General features: G+C 38.0%; 2 protein-coding genes and 1 pseudogene across 2 annotated transcripts; 1 reads left to right on the top strand and 2 right to left on the bottom strand.

Moving 5' to 3' along the window:
• Positions 1-1,830: 1,830 nt before the first annotated feature.
• On the bottom strand, positions 1,831-4,116 carry LOC131426117 (translation initiation factor eIF-2B subunit epsilon). Its single transcript, XM_058588566.1, has 2 exons — positions 3,838-4,116; positions 1,831-3,783 (listed from the first exon to the last, which is right to left on the bottom strand). Exons 1-2 carry the CDS (start codon positions 3,931-3,933, stop codon positions 1,867-1,869), a joined length of 2,013 nt encoding a protein of 670 aa, XP_058444549.1. The 5' UTR covers positions 3,934-4,116; the 3' UTR covers positions 1,831-1,866.
• Positions 4,117-6,381: 2,265 nt separating this feature from the next.
• On the bottom strand, positions 6,382-11,792 carry LOC131428395 (uncharacterized; annotated as a pseudogene).
• A 5,749-nt stretch (positions 11,793-17,541) lies between these two features.
• On the top strand, positions 17,542-20,279 carry LOC131426116 (exostosin-2). The gene is made up of 2 exons (XM_058588565.1): positions 17,542-18,240; positions 18,298-20,279. Exons 1-2 carry the CDS (start codon positions 17,678-17,680, stop codon positions 19,970-19,972), a joined length of 2,238 nt encoding a protein of 745 aa, XP_058444548.1. The 5' UTR covers positions 17,542-17,677; the 3' UTR covers positions 19,973-20,279.
• The last annotated feature ends 244 nt before the right edge of the window (positions 20,280-20,523 follow it).

Here is a 20,523-nt window from a genome sequence, read left to right as displayed (position 1 = left end):
GGATTTAAGAAGCACTAGTAACTGCTTTTGGCGTGAGCTTTTCTTTTTTAAATTTTGAATATAAATGAGCACCCTTTTTCCCAAACCTTGGATTCAGTGATAATTATGTCAAAATTTGCATTCTGTAATTCGATCGACTGATGATTTTGTATGAAAAACTCGAACTCGATCGAGATACAGAATGCAAAATTTCGCATTCGATTCGAACGAAATTCAGAATCGGGGTGAATAATAAAGAAACATTATTTTTTTGTTTTTGGTGTCATGTTATGATAGTGCTACACTGTCGAACTAAGTTGATTGAAGCACTCCTGTATTGATTATCTACGACAGAAACCCTGATAAATCATTGCACGAATATGTTCATGATTCAATACCATTTTTTTTTGATGACGTAAAATTTTCAGCTCACTGTAAACAAAACAAATAGCGCTCAAATGATGGAATCTACCGGGCAACACTTAGTGTTGCCAAGGCTAAATACATAAGTAACAACCTACGTACAGTCTTTTATGGTCTGCCAGAGTTGAACTTCATCGTGGCCCAAAAGTTTTTGATTGAACAAAGTTCAGAACAGTTTGATGGTTTCATGTCTTGCAGCACAGAATAAGCCGCATACCACTTATGTACTGTTTCAGAATAGTGACATGAAGCCAAATCGTGCCACTATAACGGGTTTGAACATGTGTTTGAAGACACTCTGGTTTCAAATTTCACCGCAGCACCGGTATTTTGTTAACAGCTTCCTTTAGTCATGTACCGTGACTGCTTGCATCTACTATTTCTATGGAGCATTACGGTGGGCTGGATATGTTTAAATTTCATTTGGATTCGAGTTACGGTTCCGGAGTTATAGTGTGGTGAACAAGAAAACTACTTCAATTTCAGGAGTGTGTTTGTATGAGTCAAAATGTAAAACGTAGATAGATTCTCAGTTAGTAGATGCTTATAGTTTACAGGACATGTTGTAGACGAGCTCACTTCGGTTGTTCTAGGCCTGTCGCTATGTGGTTCCAGAAGCACACGCTCGTGTGCTGTGTTGCTACTAGATCGAGAGTCGTATGCTTCGAAGAACCAGCTCGTGATGCTGGCTCATGAGCTGTAATGGGGAGCTAGCTCGTGAGCTGGCTCATGTGCTAGCTCACGTGCTGAGTTGAGTGTCCGTTTTTGTTTTTAATTTAATAATATAATATAATTTTTAAGCACACAGTGTCCGCTCTTGTATTGTCTCTTGTCAGTAGGTGGACTACACAAATAGCACACGCTCATGGGTCTGGTTTGAAAAGCACAGCACACGAGTTTAATAGGCACACACTGTAGGTATAGAGCAGCTCGTGTGCTGATCTCGGACATCACTGATAAAAAGCTGTCATTATCTGACCGTGGTATGTCTACACCATCGACAAGAACAGGTTTAGATATTTCAAAGCTTGTTCGATATAAAACCAAGGCAACGCTATTCATTCTATAGCAACGGCGGTGGTTATCGAATTATTTGGAAGTGATTTGGCACGGGCGCTGATTTTGCATGGGTTTCAGTTATTTGATAATGAATTAAACGACTTACAGAGACTGCTCCCACGATAACTCTTCGGTAATACAAAAAGTTGTTACAGGCTACGCTTCATAAATCAACGTGGACAATAATCAAGATACAAACACAATCTCCAGACAACTAAGCGACGAAAAATTGCTGGCGATTGGGGGTTCAGTACAAAGAAGAAAACCCGGTATAGTGCCACCGTTGAAAACGAAAACGCTATTAGGTAGCACACGCTCGTATACATTGGCTATAGACTTTTCATATGGCGAATACACAAAAAAAAACAGTTCACACTTTCATTCATATATTTTCGTATAACTACATTATTCACTGTCATCATCATTATCGTCCTCTTCACTGGATTGCATTAGCCAATCTATTAATTTGGTGAGATTCCGTTTCACGGATCCCTCACCTTCATCTTCCAGTTCTTCATGCCATTCGAAGATCACTTCCTCCGAAATAAAATCCTGCTCGTATAGAAAGTGAACCAGTTGGGCAATTTTTGCTCTTATGAGTTCCTCCTGTTGGGCCGATTCCTCTAGTGCCTTAAGACCATCCATCATTGCATCTTTTCCGCGGATGTAGTTCTTGAATACTGGCCCGAAATAGATCAACAATTTTTTCAGCATGGTAATCATGGAACCAGCGGTAATATTTTCCTGCATCATCAGCAACTGCAGCATTGCTTTGACCACATAAAAATTCACCTCGGACAGAGACATGTTGTAAGCGTAGCGAGATGAATTGATTTCCAGAATCAGATAATCCGGATTTGATTGTTCCGAATAGCCACGCTTCAATGATTCCAGCACCTCCGACAGGAAGATGTTTGCGTCCTCTTGGATTGGCGACATACATCGAGACTCACCCTCTTCTGAAGAACTGCTGTAAATAGACGGACTGAAGGTTCGTTCCAACTTGCTAAGACGCATGGCGTGATAAATAATATTGGCCTGTTCAACATCATCTTCGGAATCTGCAAGCGGATCATCGTCCTTGTTTTCACTTGACTCTGGTAGAGTATATGCCTGCACTCCGATTTGCTTCGAACCTTCCGTCCAATTTTCATCCGGCTGAGTTGATTGGACACTGACTTTGGAAATTACCGTTGTTTTTGGCAGAACAACATTCGGTCCCAAAATACAACCGTTGGTTAACTTGCAATGCGATTCAATTTTTGCCATTTCTCCCACAATGCAATGATCTAATTCGCAGTTATCTCCAATTTCAACATGTTCCAGTATAAAACTGTTCGAAATACGACAGTTCTTGCCAATTTTGCAACCTTTGCCCAGAACAGAATATTCCACAACTGTTTTCTCGTTGATGCAACATTCTTCACCAACAACCACGTCACTCTTCAGCACACTACTTCTGGCTAACCGAAGATCTCGGTTTCGGTAGATATTATTGCGACAAAATGAAATGAGTTGCTCGGTTCCACAAACGCCCATGTCCGGCACCAGAGGATAGACGTATCGATTAGCGATATCCCGGCTGACAATCTGGTAACTTTGCCAATTGTTGACCTTGGTGGCATACTCCTCACGCGGCAATTGGGACACATATATAGTGCTGGCTAGAATCTCTTCGTTGATGAGCAGCCCTCGGACGAAGTCGTCACGAGTTAGAAAATCGAAATTGTCCGAGAACAAAGGAAGTACAGAGCTGCTGCATATTGCGATTTGAGGATCAAGCAATCCATGCTGCACTGTAACATCCTTGTTCTGTAAAAAAATGTCCAACGGAATGCTGAAGCTTCTCTCTTTGTACTGTGGTTTCAAACGTTGGTGAAAGAGCAATCGTTTTGTGTTTTTGTCCATGGCGATCAACACCTCACTGCCCGTTCGCTGTTGTTGGAATCCTTCTTTGAAAATGACCGTCATTGCTGCACCTTTGTCAGTTTTCGTTACTCGTTTGTGTTCCTCAAGTATCGCTGCTAGATTAGAATTGGTAACGGTGTCAACTCCCATTAGAATAAAATTTCCTCGAACGAGCCCCTTAGCATCGAAATCGCGCAGTGCATCTCCCAAACAGCGACATCCTTCTGAACTAACGATTGTAACAGACATACCAATAGACCAGCTGCACCGGTTTATCTGTTGCTGCCACTGCACATAGACACGAACTTGTTCTACCTGATTGCTACAGAACAGAAACACTTCCTCAACACCGGACCGGTTGAGCGCTTCCAACGCATAATCCAACAGAGGCACGTTCACTAGCGGAAGTAGTGGCTGAAAAAAATATTTCAAAATAATGCAAGTAAAATATGGGAAAAACAATATTACCAGCGGCTTACGATCGGTGATCGGTACAAAGCAATCGTTAAAATTGTCATCGATTAATATGGCTTGCAAGGGTTCTTTCTTTTCCAACTGATTCATCCTATACCCTAAAAGTTTACAATTATTTCGCAAATTGGCTACAGATAATCCGATAATAAACACTGTTAAACACGTTGACGAAGTATATGCAGGGAGGCCAGATTTTCTATTTTTTGAAGAAATTTATCGAATAAATCTCGATAAACATTGGAAAAGGTTCCAAGTGCAAATGACAGATTCTCGTTGTTTACTCACTCTTTCAATTATTACGGCATATCCCTGTGTTTTTAACAATTTCTTAACTACAGTTCTAAAGTCGATGGGTTTAGTCGTTATTCTAGGCATTAGGGTTTATCGATAGATCAATAATAATCGAAAGAGAAAGTAAACAAGGGGAAACCCTCATTTTCACTTATGTCGTTTTCGTTTTTAAATTGCACTACACTGGTGCAGCGAAAGCTGCACTGGAACCGTTCGTTTTTATCAATTGCACTACTCCAGTGCTACACTTTTTCTGCACCGATACCACTGGTGTAGCACTCATCAAAAGTTCGGTGTAGCTCTGTGCAATGGAATCTTTTATTGTAGTCAAGGGTTACTGTTTATGTTTTCATCATTTCTGTTCGTTTATTCATGCCATGGTGTAGCACTGCACCGGTGTAGTGCAGTTTAAAAACGAAAACGACATTAGGAACTCTTGTCGTGTTTGTCTTCAAATGTCAGCACTTAAAAATTTCCACACTCCGACAAAATAAGAATTTCGTATTGATATCGTTGATTTTCAACCACAACAATACCGTATGCGAATCACAAGAACACAACAATACCAATACAATACCGTATGCGAATTATGAAGTCATATATTTTCAGATTTTAATGAAAATGAAATTTCATCATGAAACACCTACACGGAATCGCAAAACAATATAATTTTAAGTACATTCCACTCAATTTAGGGGTTCCGTTCAATAAACTATAATTTTAGGTAAAGTGGATCTAGGTAGTTCCGTAAGGCACATGCATAAAAATACTCATATTTAATATGAGTTATATTTACTTTAAAGTTTAGTCGTATTCATTTAATTTCAAGTTGGTACGGTTTACTTAATTTTAGCTTATTAAATGAAACTTACGCTGTTGGGTGGTTTTGCTCTTTGTATTCTGACAATAATTGAAGGAGCGAATGAAAGGAAAAAATCAAAAGATCTCAATATTAAGTAAAAAGAAGTCAAATAATAGGTAGTTTTTATTTTCCGTGTACCTTCAAACAGTTTCATGAACACGCAGAGAAATGGAGAATGTCTAAATTAACAAAACTGATAGTAGATTTCTAAATTTTATTTATGATAATTTCTAGCTAGAATATATTTATTTGGTCCAGTCAAATGAGAAACAAAATTCGGCTGATTCTATTGTTGCAATATACTAACTATTTATTACATGTCAACCAAAGTTGAGTTGATGTTATCGGCAATGTCTATGTTGATTCAATCCTGCTATATCTTTAGAGCAAATTCAGCAGCTGCAAGATTCATATGGGTGGTCTATAATGTAAATGAAACTGAAACAAACGTATCCCCAGCAATCCGTTTTAGTTTTATTTGTTCGACCAGTTCTACTGTCAAATTTAAAACTGGTATACATTGCCGTACTATTTTTTCTATATTTGAAACACAGATAAAACGCTGCTGGGGCTGCCAGTTTATTTTGTTATAATATCTAGATTTAAATTTAAAAACTGATATAAATTATGCATCTAGAACTAGAACACTAGAACACCTACAGGCTCTCTGACAGCTCACTTACAATCACAAATGCAAACGATATTGGTTTTTCATCAGGAAAAGCATTCATTAAACACGATTCAGTCGATCATTAAACTTCGGTCGACATCAAGATTAATTTATTAATTTTCAAGCCGAATGTTGCTCACGCACTCGACGTTAATAAAGACTGTCCCAGAACGTATGGACGCATTTTAATTTCGCTGTAAATAATTCACAAGTGTTAGATATTCATTTTTTCCGATATACTGATAATATTAGACTACAACAACAGAATATTGTTCTCAACATTTGCTACTGAGTTAGTTCAGGAGCGAAATCGACACAGAATTCGGCTGCAAAGTCTGTTGAAACACAATAGTAAAATTTCTCAAAAGGATTTTGCCAAGACTTTACTTTGCCGACATAATTGAAAAAGAAAGTGAACAGAGACCCCGTCTCTTACAGATCGGACCTTTTCTAATGTGCATCGAGTAATATTTATTTACGAATTACATCCCACCAACGTAATCATTCAATCTATTTATTACTGGTATATGAAACTAGAATGGCCTCCATTAAATGTTATACAAAATGCCATATATTTTACATGAACCTGTATAAATTTGGCCCTCAAAAAAATTATTGGAGTGTTTATTATTATTTTATGATATAAAACTTTTTCTGTGCTGTCCCATGATTCGTTCATATTTATTAACTAATTTACTATAATTTTGAAGCTCATTTACTACAATATGAAAAGCGCTATACTACCACTTTCGAATATTGGTTATTACGGGAATATTAAGGAAAATGTTTGTGATCGGGCCACAACATCCGAAAGAGAAACTAAACTTGCTTGGTTAATTTTTATTTGCTCTAACCTCTCCGTTCCCTTTAAATAATGTTTTTTTTGCCAAAATAAATTATTTGTAGTAATAGTTTATTTTAAACTATTGCTTCACATGCTATGCACTATCTGTTTTCTTCTGATCGGGCTCATTATCCTGGGGATTCGAATTATTGAACTTATTATTATTGTCTTGGGAATTCGGATTATTCAACAATAATCTAGCTGCCTCATCTAAACGTTTCCCTGCTTTAAAGATGGCACTGATAATTTTGTCGTATAAGCAATCTGTCAATTTAATGATAATTTTCATCGATAATTCTTCCACGTCCTGAGCTTCCATTTGTTCTGTTTCCAATGGAAGCTTCTTATCGAGTGTAAGGCATAGTTGCTTGATATGGTCGCGCACAATTGTCCAGTCAGCTATTTCACGATCACCCAACACCGATAATTCGAGTTTCCGATTGTCACCTTTTGTTAGCGACAATATGGTGTCCTTTAAAATATCCACAATTGCACCAAAGTCCTGGCTAGTCTGGAGCTCCTCGATAAATGTTTCAATGTTCGAACAGTACTTCAAATGTTCAGCATTTATACACTCCTTCACACATTCTTGCAATTTTTTCTGGAGTGTAGGTTTTAAATTCAATATCAACGCTTCCAGTAACGAGTTGGCATGTGAAGAAACAATTGCATTTTTCACATTCATAATTCCTCGTTTCACATCTTTGATAGCAATCAAAGATGAGTAGGTTTTATACTGTCTGATTAGTTCAGGCTGGTTTCCGATATTTTGTAGTATTGGAATGAGTTTGCTAGCACCATCATATACAGTTTTGATCATATCTCGAGAACTATTGTTTATTCGATTCCAATAATTTACTTGGTCAATTATTGACATTCGGGCAAACCTTGCAGCTTCAGCCATTTTTTCAAATAGTGTTTCAAGATTACCGAATGTTTCGGTCAATATTTTACATACTTCGAGTAATTTCGGGCACTTGCGAAGAGTATCTGAAATCCAACGACAAGCATTTATTGCGGCATTCAGAATCTTAGCTGATAACTTCTTTACTGCGTCGATTCCTTGAGAAAACAGCGATATAGCGTAAGTGATAATCTTGGTGATAATAGAAACTTTTCTCTTTTTTGTGTCAACTTCGTTCTTATTTAACGTATACGAGCAGATAATGCAAACAACAATTGCACAAATCCCACCAACCAATGCATATACAACAAACATTTTCAACATGGGAAGAAAACTTAACCTGGTAAACCATTTCACTCCCTCTTGGATTAGTTTTAGTCCAAAACCTATGTCAATCGCCATGTTGCTCATTTGCCCTAAGACGTACGTTGAATTCGCCGACACTGCTGTTATCTCACTAAGTTCATCGCTTTTAATTAGATTCTCGTAGTTCTTCTTCGTATTATTTTTCGGTTCTTCTCCGTTTTCATTCTTCACTTCTTCTTCGTTGTCATTTTCCGCTACTTCTTTGGGTGTATTATTCAATTTTATGTTAGGTTTATAGTCCGAAACACGACTTGCCAAGTATATGCCATCCGAATTCACATCAATTTGTCCATCTAATGATTCAAGATGTTTCTTTTTGTCTTCCACGATCGCTTGTTTGGATGTTAGATGTTTAAAAAAAAATTGTCCTTTGTATGGCCATCTATTATACCCATAAAATTTTCGGTCTTGTAAATCTGCTCAATACAATCAAGTTCCTTCTTGAAAGCATCTATAGCCTTTTTTAAATGCTTCTTGGCATTTTGCGTATAGTCCTTGTCAGGACTCACTTCACCTAAATCGATCTCACCACCGATAGTGTCTTTAAACTTTTTTTGTAGCGCTTGACCTTTTTCAATTGTTACTTCAAAGAATTTCATATGGACACCACTTAAGATCTCTGGATTAGCACAAATGTCCTTCGCATGCTTCAAAGCCTGTTCTGCTTTTTCGAGTTGTTCGTTTAGGATGAAATGTTCTGCCTGTTGGATACTGTAATAGGGATTGAACTTTATGCTTCCCTCGATTGTTTCCTGCACTTTCGATTTGAATTGCTCAAATTCCGGGGATTTTGCAATCAAGTCGGACCCATTATAATTTTGCTTTTCCAACCAGAAAGCCCAAAACTCATTCTTGTCATCCAGTACATATTGATATTCAGGTTCATCTTGATGTTTGCCCTTCAGCTGACGGTACAGGGTCGAGAAGAGTTGAAAGATTTTATCTTGAAACTTCAGCTCCATTACTTTGACGTCTTTGATATGCTTTATTCTAGCCGATTCATTTTCGTCTCTAATTTTTTTTATGTCTTTCAGATCATCGCTTAGAATGCCCAATTTCTCGATCTCGCTTCGTTTTATCAGCAGCTTCGCTGTTCCGCTATTACCCTGACGAGCAGTTCGGCCAAATGCTTGTTCCTCAACTCGTTTGTTACACGGTAAAAAGGCAACACAAACGTGAAGGCCACCGCTAGCTTCCAAGTCCGGTGTAGTACGAAAGTCTGTCCCCCGGCCGGCTATATTCGTGGCTATTACTACCTTACCAATATTGATCTCTTTCTTGGTCACGTCCGCACTTTCTTCGTCAAAAAACTTCTCTATATCAGTAGGTGGTTGAACTTTCTCTAAAACTTGAAGCACTGCTTTGGCATCCTTTATCGTTTCACAAATAACCAACGAAGATCTACGCTCGGCTCTTTGTTTTCGTACTTCATCTGCGATTTTATAACTAAAATCATCATCATCCACTATTTCCCCATCGATTTCAGTAAACTTTTTCTCCTTATACGTAGGAATTCGGGCAAACCCCACATTGTAGATCGATGCTAACAAATCTTGTTCTGATTTCGAACCAAGAGTTCCGGTGAGTCCGTATATATCCGTGCCGTACTTGTAAATGTATCCGAGATTAGAAATGAAGCAACTGGTTAGACTTTCCGCTGTAAGATGGAAATTGTGCTTCAGCTGGAGGAATTGATGCAAACCGTGTTGCCAGATGGTGTTTTTCATTGTTATCCCTGTGTTTGCGTAGTCGACCGGTTGAATGACAGGTTCTCCTGCTTTATTTTTTCCAATGACATAATGTTCGTCCTCACAGTAGTCGAATTTTGCTGACAGAGCACTATCAATCCACTTGTCCAAAGATCCTTTCGCATAGTCGCGAATATGAGAAGGAATGATGTCAATTTCTGTAGGCTTCGAATCCCGAATAAGGTCTCTGATTCTAGGAATGATTAAATCTACCTGGTCCTTCTTATAATTAAAATATATTTTTGCTGCTTCTTTGGTAGCGGCTTCACCTCGCTAGCTTTTACTTTTAAATTCTTTTCGAATTCTTTGCCGACAACATCTATGGCCTTATTCAGTCCAATCCATATTTTTGTATAGACGTATTTTAAAAAATCCATTCCAGGAAATGGCCCAGAAAGTTTTGCAATATGGTCAGCATTATCTATAATCATCGAATCGACTTCGTCCAGGATTATGTTTTGGAATAGTCTGTTGTCTCGAGTGCCGTGACCGAGAAACGAGTCTCTTAAATAATCGAACTGGAAATTTCCTATACTACCATACACGATGTTCGCGTTATAACACGTTCTTTTGCCCGTTTTGTAGTTTTCGTCCACGTTGTTTGTTTCAGCCCGTATATTTAGCAGTTCAAAAAACAGCTTCCTGCTCTCGACCCCATCGGACGCCAGGACGGGATTACTGGTGACAACATCTACCACTTCTCCTTGTAAAGCTTTCACTGCTGCCAAAACCGAAACGATAGTAGTTTTTCCTTCTCCTGTTTGTATCTGGCAAAGTTGACCCTTATTCTTCTCCTGTTGCAAAAATATCAGTAGCGATAGAATTTGCGTGTCACGCAGTTTATGTCCGCCGGTTACCAACTCGTTTGCTCTATCCATTACTGCTAGTGCTTCGTACAAATCACCATCGGTCAATTTTCCGCTCTTGGAATCTACCCATTCTCGGACATGTGTGACCTCTTTATCTTCCCACAATTTAGATTTTTCTTTTACTTTCTGATAACCTTCCTGCAAAGTTTTTGTATTTACTGTTTGATCCATTTCTAAGATCAGTTGCTGTAGCAATTTTTTTTCTTCGTCCATTGTATTGATACAGTTTTTCTTGATTGCTCCAATCTTCTCGATTACACTATCAAAATTTGACACATTTTCATTTTGGCTTTCGTTTTTGTCATCATTATTCTTTTCAAAAAACATCTTCAACTTCTCGTAGTCTAGCTCTAATCTGTTACATATTCTCTTAAGACTCTTCTCCAGTTCTTCGTCTACACAGGATCTTGCTAAAGGTTTGAATATTTTTTCCAGTTTCTTCATTTGCTGTGGATATTCCTCAATATTTATCGATGGATCACTTTGTTCATTAGTGTCAATATTGTTCGTCATGTTTGATATTCCTTTAAAGGCAGTATTCATGGCTTCATCCACCTTTTTGTAATCTTCATCAACGATGTCCTTCGAGTCCTTCTCCGCTAAATGTTTTAATGCATCTTGATATTTCTTGAAATTATCGAAATCTTCCTTCTGGGGAAGACTATCAATTGCTTTTTTGAGCGATTTAAGGAACTGATCGTCTCTGCCCAGCTCATCGATATCGCTCGCAAATGTTTTATAATAACCGTCCTTTACCAAATTGAAAAGTTCATTCTTGATGTCCTTAATCCGACTAATTGATAAAGCTTGAAGCCATCTAGAATAGAATCTCCTAGGACTTCCATAGCTTCCAACGAATTCTTTCCTTGGATCCGGTTTCAAATTGGTCATCATAATTTCTAACGCTTTCAGCAGTAAAATTTCTACATCTTTTATGGGCTGTTTTTGTTGTTCGCTGGGACATATCTTGTAAATAATTTCTTTTCCGAACGCTGAATTTAAAGCAGATTGGATGTTTTCGGGAATTTGTGTGCTGGAAAAATCGTTATACAAGCAGTAGATTTTTCCTTCCGAACAAACAACACAGAATAACGATAGTCGTGTTTCCACAGGCTCTTTGCATATCACAAATAACGGCTTTTCTTCTCTGTTGTCTTCTTCATGCTCCTTCAAACGTTCACGTAACTCTTCGATAGGACAAACAATAATTAATTTTTCACTGTACTCATATTTTTGAGCGAGACGTTCACCCAGCTGAAGAATATCTTCTAGAGCCAATTCCCGATTGTCTAATAACTTGTCACCGATAACTACATCCTTCGGTTGGGGTTTCGTATTTTGATCTATAATCTGATTAGTCTGAGTCCTAATGGTATCTGCTTCCTTGCGACGCATATTTGCAAACTTTAACTTGATATCAACTTCACATTCACTGGTGCAGCGATCATCGTTCACTTAGCGTTTTTTGTGTAAATGTACAATAAAACGGTCGTCACCAGACTTTTATTGCATTGAAATATAACGATTATGCAAACAAAAGAAATCTCACTAAGTTGTTAATCACACCACGTTTTCTATGGAAATGACTAAATCACAAATTTTATTTGGAAATATAATCACGCACAAACCGATAGGATAAGATAATAAGATCCACTTTAATCCACTCTTATCGTACTAATTAAATCCAAGTTCAATTTCTTAGAATAAGCGGTAACAATAAAGTAAATTTTTATCGATACTGTAGTGTTAAAAGTGTATTTGTGTGTGTGTGGCAAACATATACTCACTCTTTTTTTCCTTTGATGGTCCCGGACTCTATCGTCCTGCCTTTGCTCGTGTTTGATTTCATTCATCCTTTCATTTGATTATGTACGTCTTGTTGCATCACTGGCATACACATAACCATCATATCAATAATAATTCACATATTCAATGACCCCTGTTCAACTGTTTGGTATCTACTAAAAGACTTTTGAATATTTGAACACATTTTGAAAATATCGCGGTAATCTAAAGTCATCAGCTCCTTCATTGTTGATGGGTATAGGAAATCGACCAATGGCACTTTGGTTAGTCGTTACCGATAGTTTCAAATGGTCTCCTTTTGCATTATGCCTTGAATGGCAGTAATCTAGCTAACCGCGCTCAACAAATCGGAATTGTTTCGTTTGAAGTTCATTTTATTTAAACCCGGTTTCGGAAATTTTTCAGAAAAAATTGCCATCTCAGTTTTATAATACAAACAAATTTTGTTTACTTCCCAACGTTTCGGCTTTGGATGAAGGCTGCCTTCAAGGAAAACTGCGTTGCGTTTTATTAACAAAAAACATAAAGTGTTGAACAAGTTATACAATGTGAAACTTACTAGTCTATCGTTTATAGTTAAAGTGTCCTACGATACGTTGTCTGGTTAGTTTTGAAAAATGCTCCTACAATTACTTATGCTCATTTACATAGGGCTATTGTTCCAATAGTCATCTCATTAGTACACAGCAAAACAAGAATTGTAACAATCTGTAACAATTGATAGATGTAAAAAAATTTAGACATACTGAACTACAAATGCGATCATTTTCATGCTTTCAAGAAATATTGCAGATAAATCACACATTATTACATCGAAAAAACATAATGAGTAAATTACATCATTTTAATTGAACACTGTATATGATTATGATATGAAATTATGCATCCTTTTATGTAATAACCTGTTTTTCAAGGAAAAGTTTTTTTCTCTGTTTCATTTCTTCAATTTTTTTTTGAGATATATTCGTTTTATTTCAAAAATAATTTTTGGATTTACCTTATAATCAAAAACGAATCGGAATTTTCATTTTAAAATTCCCGCGCTTGTCCAATCGGTAAACTTTTATTCTCTCAACGTTGGCAACACTTTTATACACATTCTGTACAATTTTGAAGCATATCGTACGATTAGTTTTTGTTTGGCGTCTATACAAAGAAGTTGAAAAATTTTCGTGTGACGATTTTTATAATGGATGAAAATTTAGAACAACGTGCGTGCATCAAATTTTGTGTTGCAAATGGATTTAAGTGTTCCGAAACGTTGAAAATGTTAGAAAAGGCCTTTGGTGAATCGTGTCTAAGAAAACACAGGCATACGAGTGGTATAAACGCTTCAAAGGTGGTCGTACAAGCTTGGATCATGATGAGATCCCTGGCCGCCCAACAACATCTGTTACTGAAGAAAACATTGAATCGGCGAAGCAAATCGTGTTGCAAAATCGTTCTGTACCGATTAGAGAGATTGCTGTGTTGTTGTGTTGTTTGGCATCTCTTACGGATCAGCCGAACACATTATAACTGATGTTTTGGGTTTGAAACGCGTCGCTTCTCGGCTGGTGCCAAAACAGCTGAATTTCATTCAAAAACAGCGTCGTGTTGATGTGGCCAAAGAGATGATTTCCAACGCAGATAGTGACCCCACATTCATCGAATGCATCATAACTGGTGATGAGGTGTGGATCTAGAAATATGACGTCGAAACCGCACAACAATCGACCGAATGGCGCTTCGAAGGCGAGCCGTTGTTCTGAATTTTCATCCATTATAAAAATCGCCAAACGAAAACTTTTCAACTTCTTTGTATAGACGCCAAACAAAAACTAATCGTTCGATATGCGACAAAATTTGACAGAATGTGTATAAAAGTGTTGCCAACGTTGAGAGAATAAAAATTTACCGATTCGACAAGCGCGGGAATTTTGAAATGAAAATTCCGGTTCTTTTTTGATCATAAGGTATCTACGTAGAATTTATCTTTATTACCTGAGTATCTACTACAAAGTTTTAGATAGCATTCAAATCAGTAACTTCTCCCAATACTACCCACCACCTAATCAATCAATGTTACCTAATAAATCGTTACAATATTACACTTAGTCGCATTCCATTCGATCAATCATTATCAGTCACGCTATCATCAGAGGTGCCATTTTTAAATCTGTGTTTTAACATGAAAAATCTGAGTACCATCTGTGTTGTATATTTTCGATTAAAATCTGTGAAAAACATTCTGAAAATCTGCCATTTTTATGAAATATTCACAAAAAATCTGTAGAAATCTGTGAATTTTGATAAAATCTGTGTTCTGTGACACAGAATCTGTGTGGCAAAATAGCCAAAAAAATCTGTGAATATGGTAACTCTGGCTATCATCCGAGTTTTCCGAAGTATGACGTCCTAATACTATGAAGCTTTATTGATGTGTTGAAAAAAAAACAATAATAATATTTGTTGAATTTAGTTTATTTCGAGTTTGAATTTCCTTTAAGCGGCTCTTACACGAGAATTATTAATATCAGTTTTAATGATTACTAAGTAATTACATTCCATTTTTGTATGAATAATTACGTAAGGCACGTACTTAACGATGAGTTATATCACAGAAAACAGATATACAGGCTCACATATGAATTGTGTTTTAAATTTGCTCAATCTGCATGGCGAACACCACGATCGACACGAGGTGCCAGCACGATTTGGGTGCCGCTTTCACATCAGACACAATTTTGGGTGCAACATTCACTTCACACTAGATTTTTGTTTTGCTGTTGGTTAAAATGACAGGTTTGTTTTTATTTTATTCCGATCGATTTATCGTGTGATTCATGCGACATGGAAAAAGCTGCCTTCAACCAAAGACATCATATTAACAAGATATCCAGCTCTCACATTTCGCAAACAATTCATTGGCAACAACATTTTTTGCGAGCATGGCGCCCTCAGGCGAGTTCGCAGCGAATCTCGTACACAGAAGTAGGGAAGAGAAATATCAAATTCGTGCGCGCCAAAATAGCAGCACTGCGCACCCATACAATTGACATGATATGTTGAATCCCGGTGGATGTTGTCGACCCGCATCGGTCCTATCATCGTGCCGATTATCGGACCGATTGAGCACGATATAGGGCCGATTGTAGCGCTTCGATCGGCCCGTCATCGGACAATTCTGCACCATTTGCATCAACCGCGCTGACCTAAAAAAGCTTTATGTTTACATTATGTATCGCTAGAGAAACAGAGCGAAGGAATATCAAACAAGACATTTTCGAGCCGACGTCTTCCCGATAGGGTGAGAAAGATTGTTAAACATTTGTATCGATCATAGAGGCTTTAACTTTTCGGTCATTCGCCTCTTAGGGCCAGAAAAACTCTGACCCTATGTTCGAGGTTGGAAATCCAACCCCGATATATCTCATCACCTGAGTAATCAGACATCCGCTCTCTGCTTTGGTATATCTTCACTCTGTTGTTCTACCGATACACTATGCAAGCTCGAAACGCAATCAAAAGCTTTCTTGCACGATGCGTCCGATGTTCGGATTTACTGGGATGTGACACCGTGCGATGGCGTTGCTGAACTGAAGATTGATTTCGCTCCAAGCTGACAGGGTCTGCTTCAACACTTAGAAAAATCGCAAGGGGCAAATCACTCTAAGCTTTGTCTGAACTCAAACAAGTTTTACCGGGAGTAAAAAAGTTTAACAGGGATCTCGCTGGATTATAATGGGATTAGAGAAGTTCAGCCGAGATCTGGAAAAGCATTATTTTGACATAAGAAGCTGTAAACGTGGGAGCAGAGATGCCAGATATTTTCATAGGAAATCTGTATTGCTTTGTATAAAAAAATTGTATTTATCTGTATTCACTAATGAAAGGAAATTTCGGAAATAAAATGATGTTTAAAGATGTTATTCCAATAGATTATTGTTATAGAATGGCAGATGCAAGGAGCATTCCTTTATATCGTAAGTCCTTGCCGCACTGACAAGAACATTCAACGACGAAATTTAATTGTTTTTGTTATCAACCACAATTGAATTGTAAATCCATATACTTTTTTCGTTTGAAAATGATGACTTGGAATTCAAAAGCCCAATACGCAACGTCAAGTCAGGTCATACAACTTTTCAGTCTGACAATAAAGTTTTATGACGCCATGACTTCCTTGAACATCAGTTCAAATTGGTTTCAAATTATGATATAAATGTACTTCAGCGTTCATCATTAAACAGCTGCACCATAAAATTTTCATTTTAATATGGGCAATCAAACACGCTCAGACGGAAAAGTTTCATTATTTCTTTCTTACTTTTTGTGGTGTCTGTATAATCTGTATTTGATTTGAGAAATCTGTATGAAATCTGTACTCTGTATTAAATCTGTATGCGCATGTAAAAATCTGTATAATACAGATAAATCTGTATAAATGGGATCTCTGCGTGGGAGCTCGAATGCCAGATACACTTCAAACAAGATTAGGCAAAACTAGGTTGGATTAGTTTTAAATTACCCAAACTTATCTAGACTAGTTGGGATTAAATGAGATTAGAGAAGTTTTTTTTTTGGAATTACATGAGTTTATTAGTATGAGATTGTCTAGAGTTTAGAGTGATTTGCCCCTTGAAAAATCGTGTTAGAATGGTTGTATTTCTAAACCAAGCGGGAGGATTTTGCTATCGTTCCGGAACGTAGTGGAACGTTTTGAAAGATCGCGGCGAATAGTCGAGTAGGTGGCAGTAGCGTTCACAACGTATAGCAAATTTGAAATTTACACAGGAATTGAAAAATTTAGTTCGAGCCTGTATATCTGTTATCTGTGGTTATATCTACTCAATTCTCGGTTAATTTTTCAAAAGGGTGTATAAGCAAGTGACAGTTTCTCTTTAATCACTCTCTCTTTCGATTAGTGTGATGTGATTGAAAAGATTTTCTTTGATATCACTATTTTGTTTGAAAGTCGAAAGTTTCGGGTATCATTCCATGCAAAGAAATGAGTGATAAATCAAACATCTAGTTTTGTAGTTTCAAATCAAACATCTTTTCATGCAACAATATTTACTATATTAAGCCAGATTTTCTTTTGTCACTATTACAATAAAATAAATCGTTGCGAGAAACCAAAATTTAGTTACTTTTACAATATTATTCTCTGCGTGATTAAATTCATAAGAAAAAAAATAAAAACCCTGCATTTTGTTCGAATCTTCAAGCAAAATCTGAAAATTATCACCATCGCTTAGTTCAAAGCTCGCCACTCGAGCAGCGCAGCAATCGCAGAAGAGTTGGTTGAATTCTTCAATATTTGTTTACTCAGTTCTTGTGTGTCGGGTATGAGAGTGTAGGTAGCATCCAATATTGTCAAAAATTTGTTTTATTTGCTTACAATTTGCTTAGCTTGAAAAAATGAAATGCATCAGTTTCAAGAAGAATATCTAACTATTGTGTAAAAATGTAAATTAAAGAGCAGTCGCACAATGACGATCCCGGTGAAATATGGTGCCATAAAGCAGATAATATCGGCCAAAATTGATTCCAACCGCTATCTCATCGCTTTTGTATCGCTGCTGATTCTGCTTGGTTTCTGGCTTAATGGAAATTCATTGTCGGAAACGGGCACAGAACGAATATCTCTGGATCTGGTAGAAATTCCACAGATAGTCCTGGACCATGATGCCGAGCTAGCGCGAGCAAGGAATCCAAACTGTTCATTTTGGGATTGTTTTAATGTGTACAGGTGTGGCCAACGAACGAGTGGAAATTCTGCTGCAGGTTCAAGGTCTGCGCTACTAGCAGATGAGGCACAGGAAAAAATTTCAATTTATGTGTATCCGCTTAAGGAGTACATCGATGGGGGTACGGGTCAGCAAGCTTTTCAATTAACGAAGGAATTCTACGGAATTCTGAAAACGATAGTCGATAGTCCGTATTATACCGCTAACCCCAATGAAGCTTGTCTGTTTGTTCCCGCACTGGACACACTAAACCAAAACAGAATCGATGTGAACCTAGTGGGAAAAGCATTGGCCGCTTTGCCGTAGTAAGTAAACGGCAGAGAAAATATATGTTATCTTTTTAAAATGTGTTCACTTTCTAGCTGGGAAAATGGGGAAAATCACATCTTGTTCAATTTTATCGCTGGATCTCCACCTGATTACAATACTGTTCTAGATGTGAACACCGATCGGGCGATGATTTTAGGTTCTGGATTTGACACCTGGACCTACCGTTCCGGATTTGACATAGCCATGCCTATGTACAGCTCTATTTTAGATTACAGCCAGCCAAAGCCTGTGGTAGATACCGAAAGGAAATTTCTTCTAGTCTCATCGCAATTAAATATTTTTCAAAGACAATATCGCATCATGCAAGAAATAACTTATGACTACCCCGATGAGATACTCTTACTTCAACGATGTCCGACATCGACGGCCAAAGTGGATGATAATGTAGACTATTCTCAAAGGGACAACGGTCAGGAAGAACAGCTGAAACATCTGAAGGACATACGCTGCAATTTCCCCCAAGGGATGGAATATGAATACCCAAATGTATTGGGAAGCGGCCAATTTTGTCTCGTCACCAGAGGCGTTCGTTTGTCTCAACCAACGCTGCTAGACGCTTTGGCACACGGCTGCGTTCCCGTAATTATGGCTGACAATCTCGTTCTTCCTTTTAGTGAAATTTTGGATTGGGATCTGGTTTCAATAAGAATATATGAGAATAGTCTACATTCCATTATTCCAACATTGAAGTCGGTATCAACGGAACGAGTTCATGAGCTTCGAGCTCGTGGTGCATACTTCTACGATCGATACTTTTCTAGCTTAGAAAAACTAGTTCTTGTGACGCTTGATCAGCTAAACGATCGGATATTTCCACATCTCAGTCGAACGTACAATCACTGGAATGTCGCCAAAACTGAGTATTTAACACAAAACCCACTTTTCTTGCCACTTCTAGCACCAAAATCTCAAGGTTTCACAGCAGTAATTCTTACGTACGATCGAATAGAAAGCTTGTTCATTCTAATACAGAAACTAGCCACAGTTCCATCACTGCAGAAAATATTGGTAATTTGGAACAACCAGAAAAAATCCCCGCCTCATCCCTCTCTATTTCCAAAAATTGGTAAACCGTTGAAAGTAATACAGACGGCTGCTAACAAACTGTCCAATCGATTTTATCCATACGAAGAAATCGAAACGGAAGCAATCCTCACGATAGATGACGATATCGTAATGCTGACAGCCGATGAACTCGACTTTGGCTACGAAGTGTGGCGCGAGTTTCCGGATCGTATTGTCGGCTTCCCATCGCGCACACACGTTTGGGACAATACGACAAACCGGTGGCGTTACGAATCCGAGTGGACCAACCAGATATCAATGGTTCTGACTGGTGCGGCCTTCCATCACAAATATTGGAGTTACATGTACACCAATGCGATGCCCGGAAACATCAAGGAGTGGGTCGATGAGCACATGAACTGCGAAGATATCGCGATGAACTTTCTTGTTGCGAATGTTACGAACAAGCCTCCGATTAAGGTGGCTCCAAGAAAAAAATTCAAGTGCCCCGAGTGCACCAACAATGAGATGCTGTCGGCCGACTTGAACCATATGATGGAACGATCGGCTTGCATTAATCGGTTCGCCGACATCTACGGAACCATGCCGCTGAAGACCGTGGAGTTTCGGGCCGATCCGGTCCTATTTAAGGATAATTTCCCGGAGAAGTTGAAACGATTCAACGATATAGGAAGCTTGTAGATTCCAAGTACGATAGAGTCGATTGCATTTATTAGTTTGTTAAACTATGTGTGTTAGGATCAATGATGTATAAATAGGTGATGCAAAACTTGTGAGCTTGTTAGGCTTCAGGAACCGAACCTATGTAGCGAGTATATCTTCCTGTTGTTAGACTATTAAAGGAAAGGCAAGCACACTTTGGTGCCATCTTTGTTTCATCTACGTATACCTAGTACAGAGCAGCTGAGTGTTTTCTTACACACAACCATTCATACAATGTAATCTTGTTCGTGAAATGGCAAGAATAAAATAGAAAAATCCAATCCCATTTTTTATGCCTTTTTTTTATTTTTACGTTTCGCATTCAGCTCATCAGTGCGTCAGCAGTTTATGTTGAACTGCTAACGCCACCTAACGGTTCAACATAAACCGCTGAGCAGACGTAAAGTATTTGCTACTTACAAATTACTTATTGACACCGAAGTGCCATGTCTATCCTGACGTGCCGAAAGAGCAAAACAAATTGACGGCTACTGGCCGTCAACAGATTGTAGTCATTTAGGGGTTTGGTA

This window comes from Malaya genurostris, chromosome 1 (genome assembly GCF_030247185.1).
Source record: "Malaya genurostris strain Urasoe2022 chromosome 1, Malgen_1.1, whole genome shotgun sequence".
Classification (NCBI taxonomy): domain Eukaryota; kingdom Metazoa; phylum Arthropoda; class Insecta; order Diptera; family Culicidae; genus Malaya; species Malaya genurostris.
Note: the sequence above shows the minus strand (reverse complement) of the source record. Positions and strands in the feature narration are given on the sequence as shown.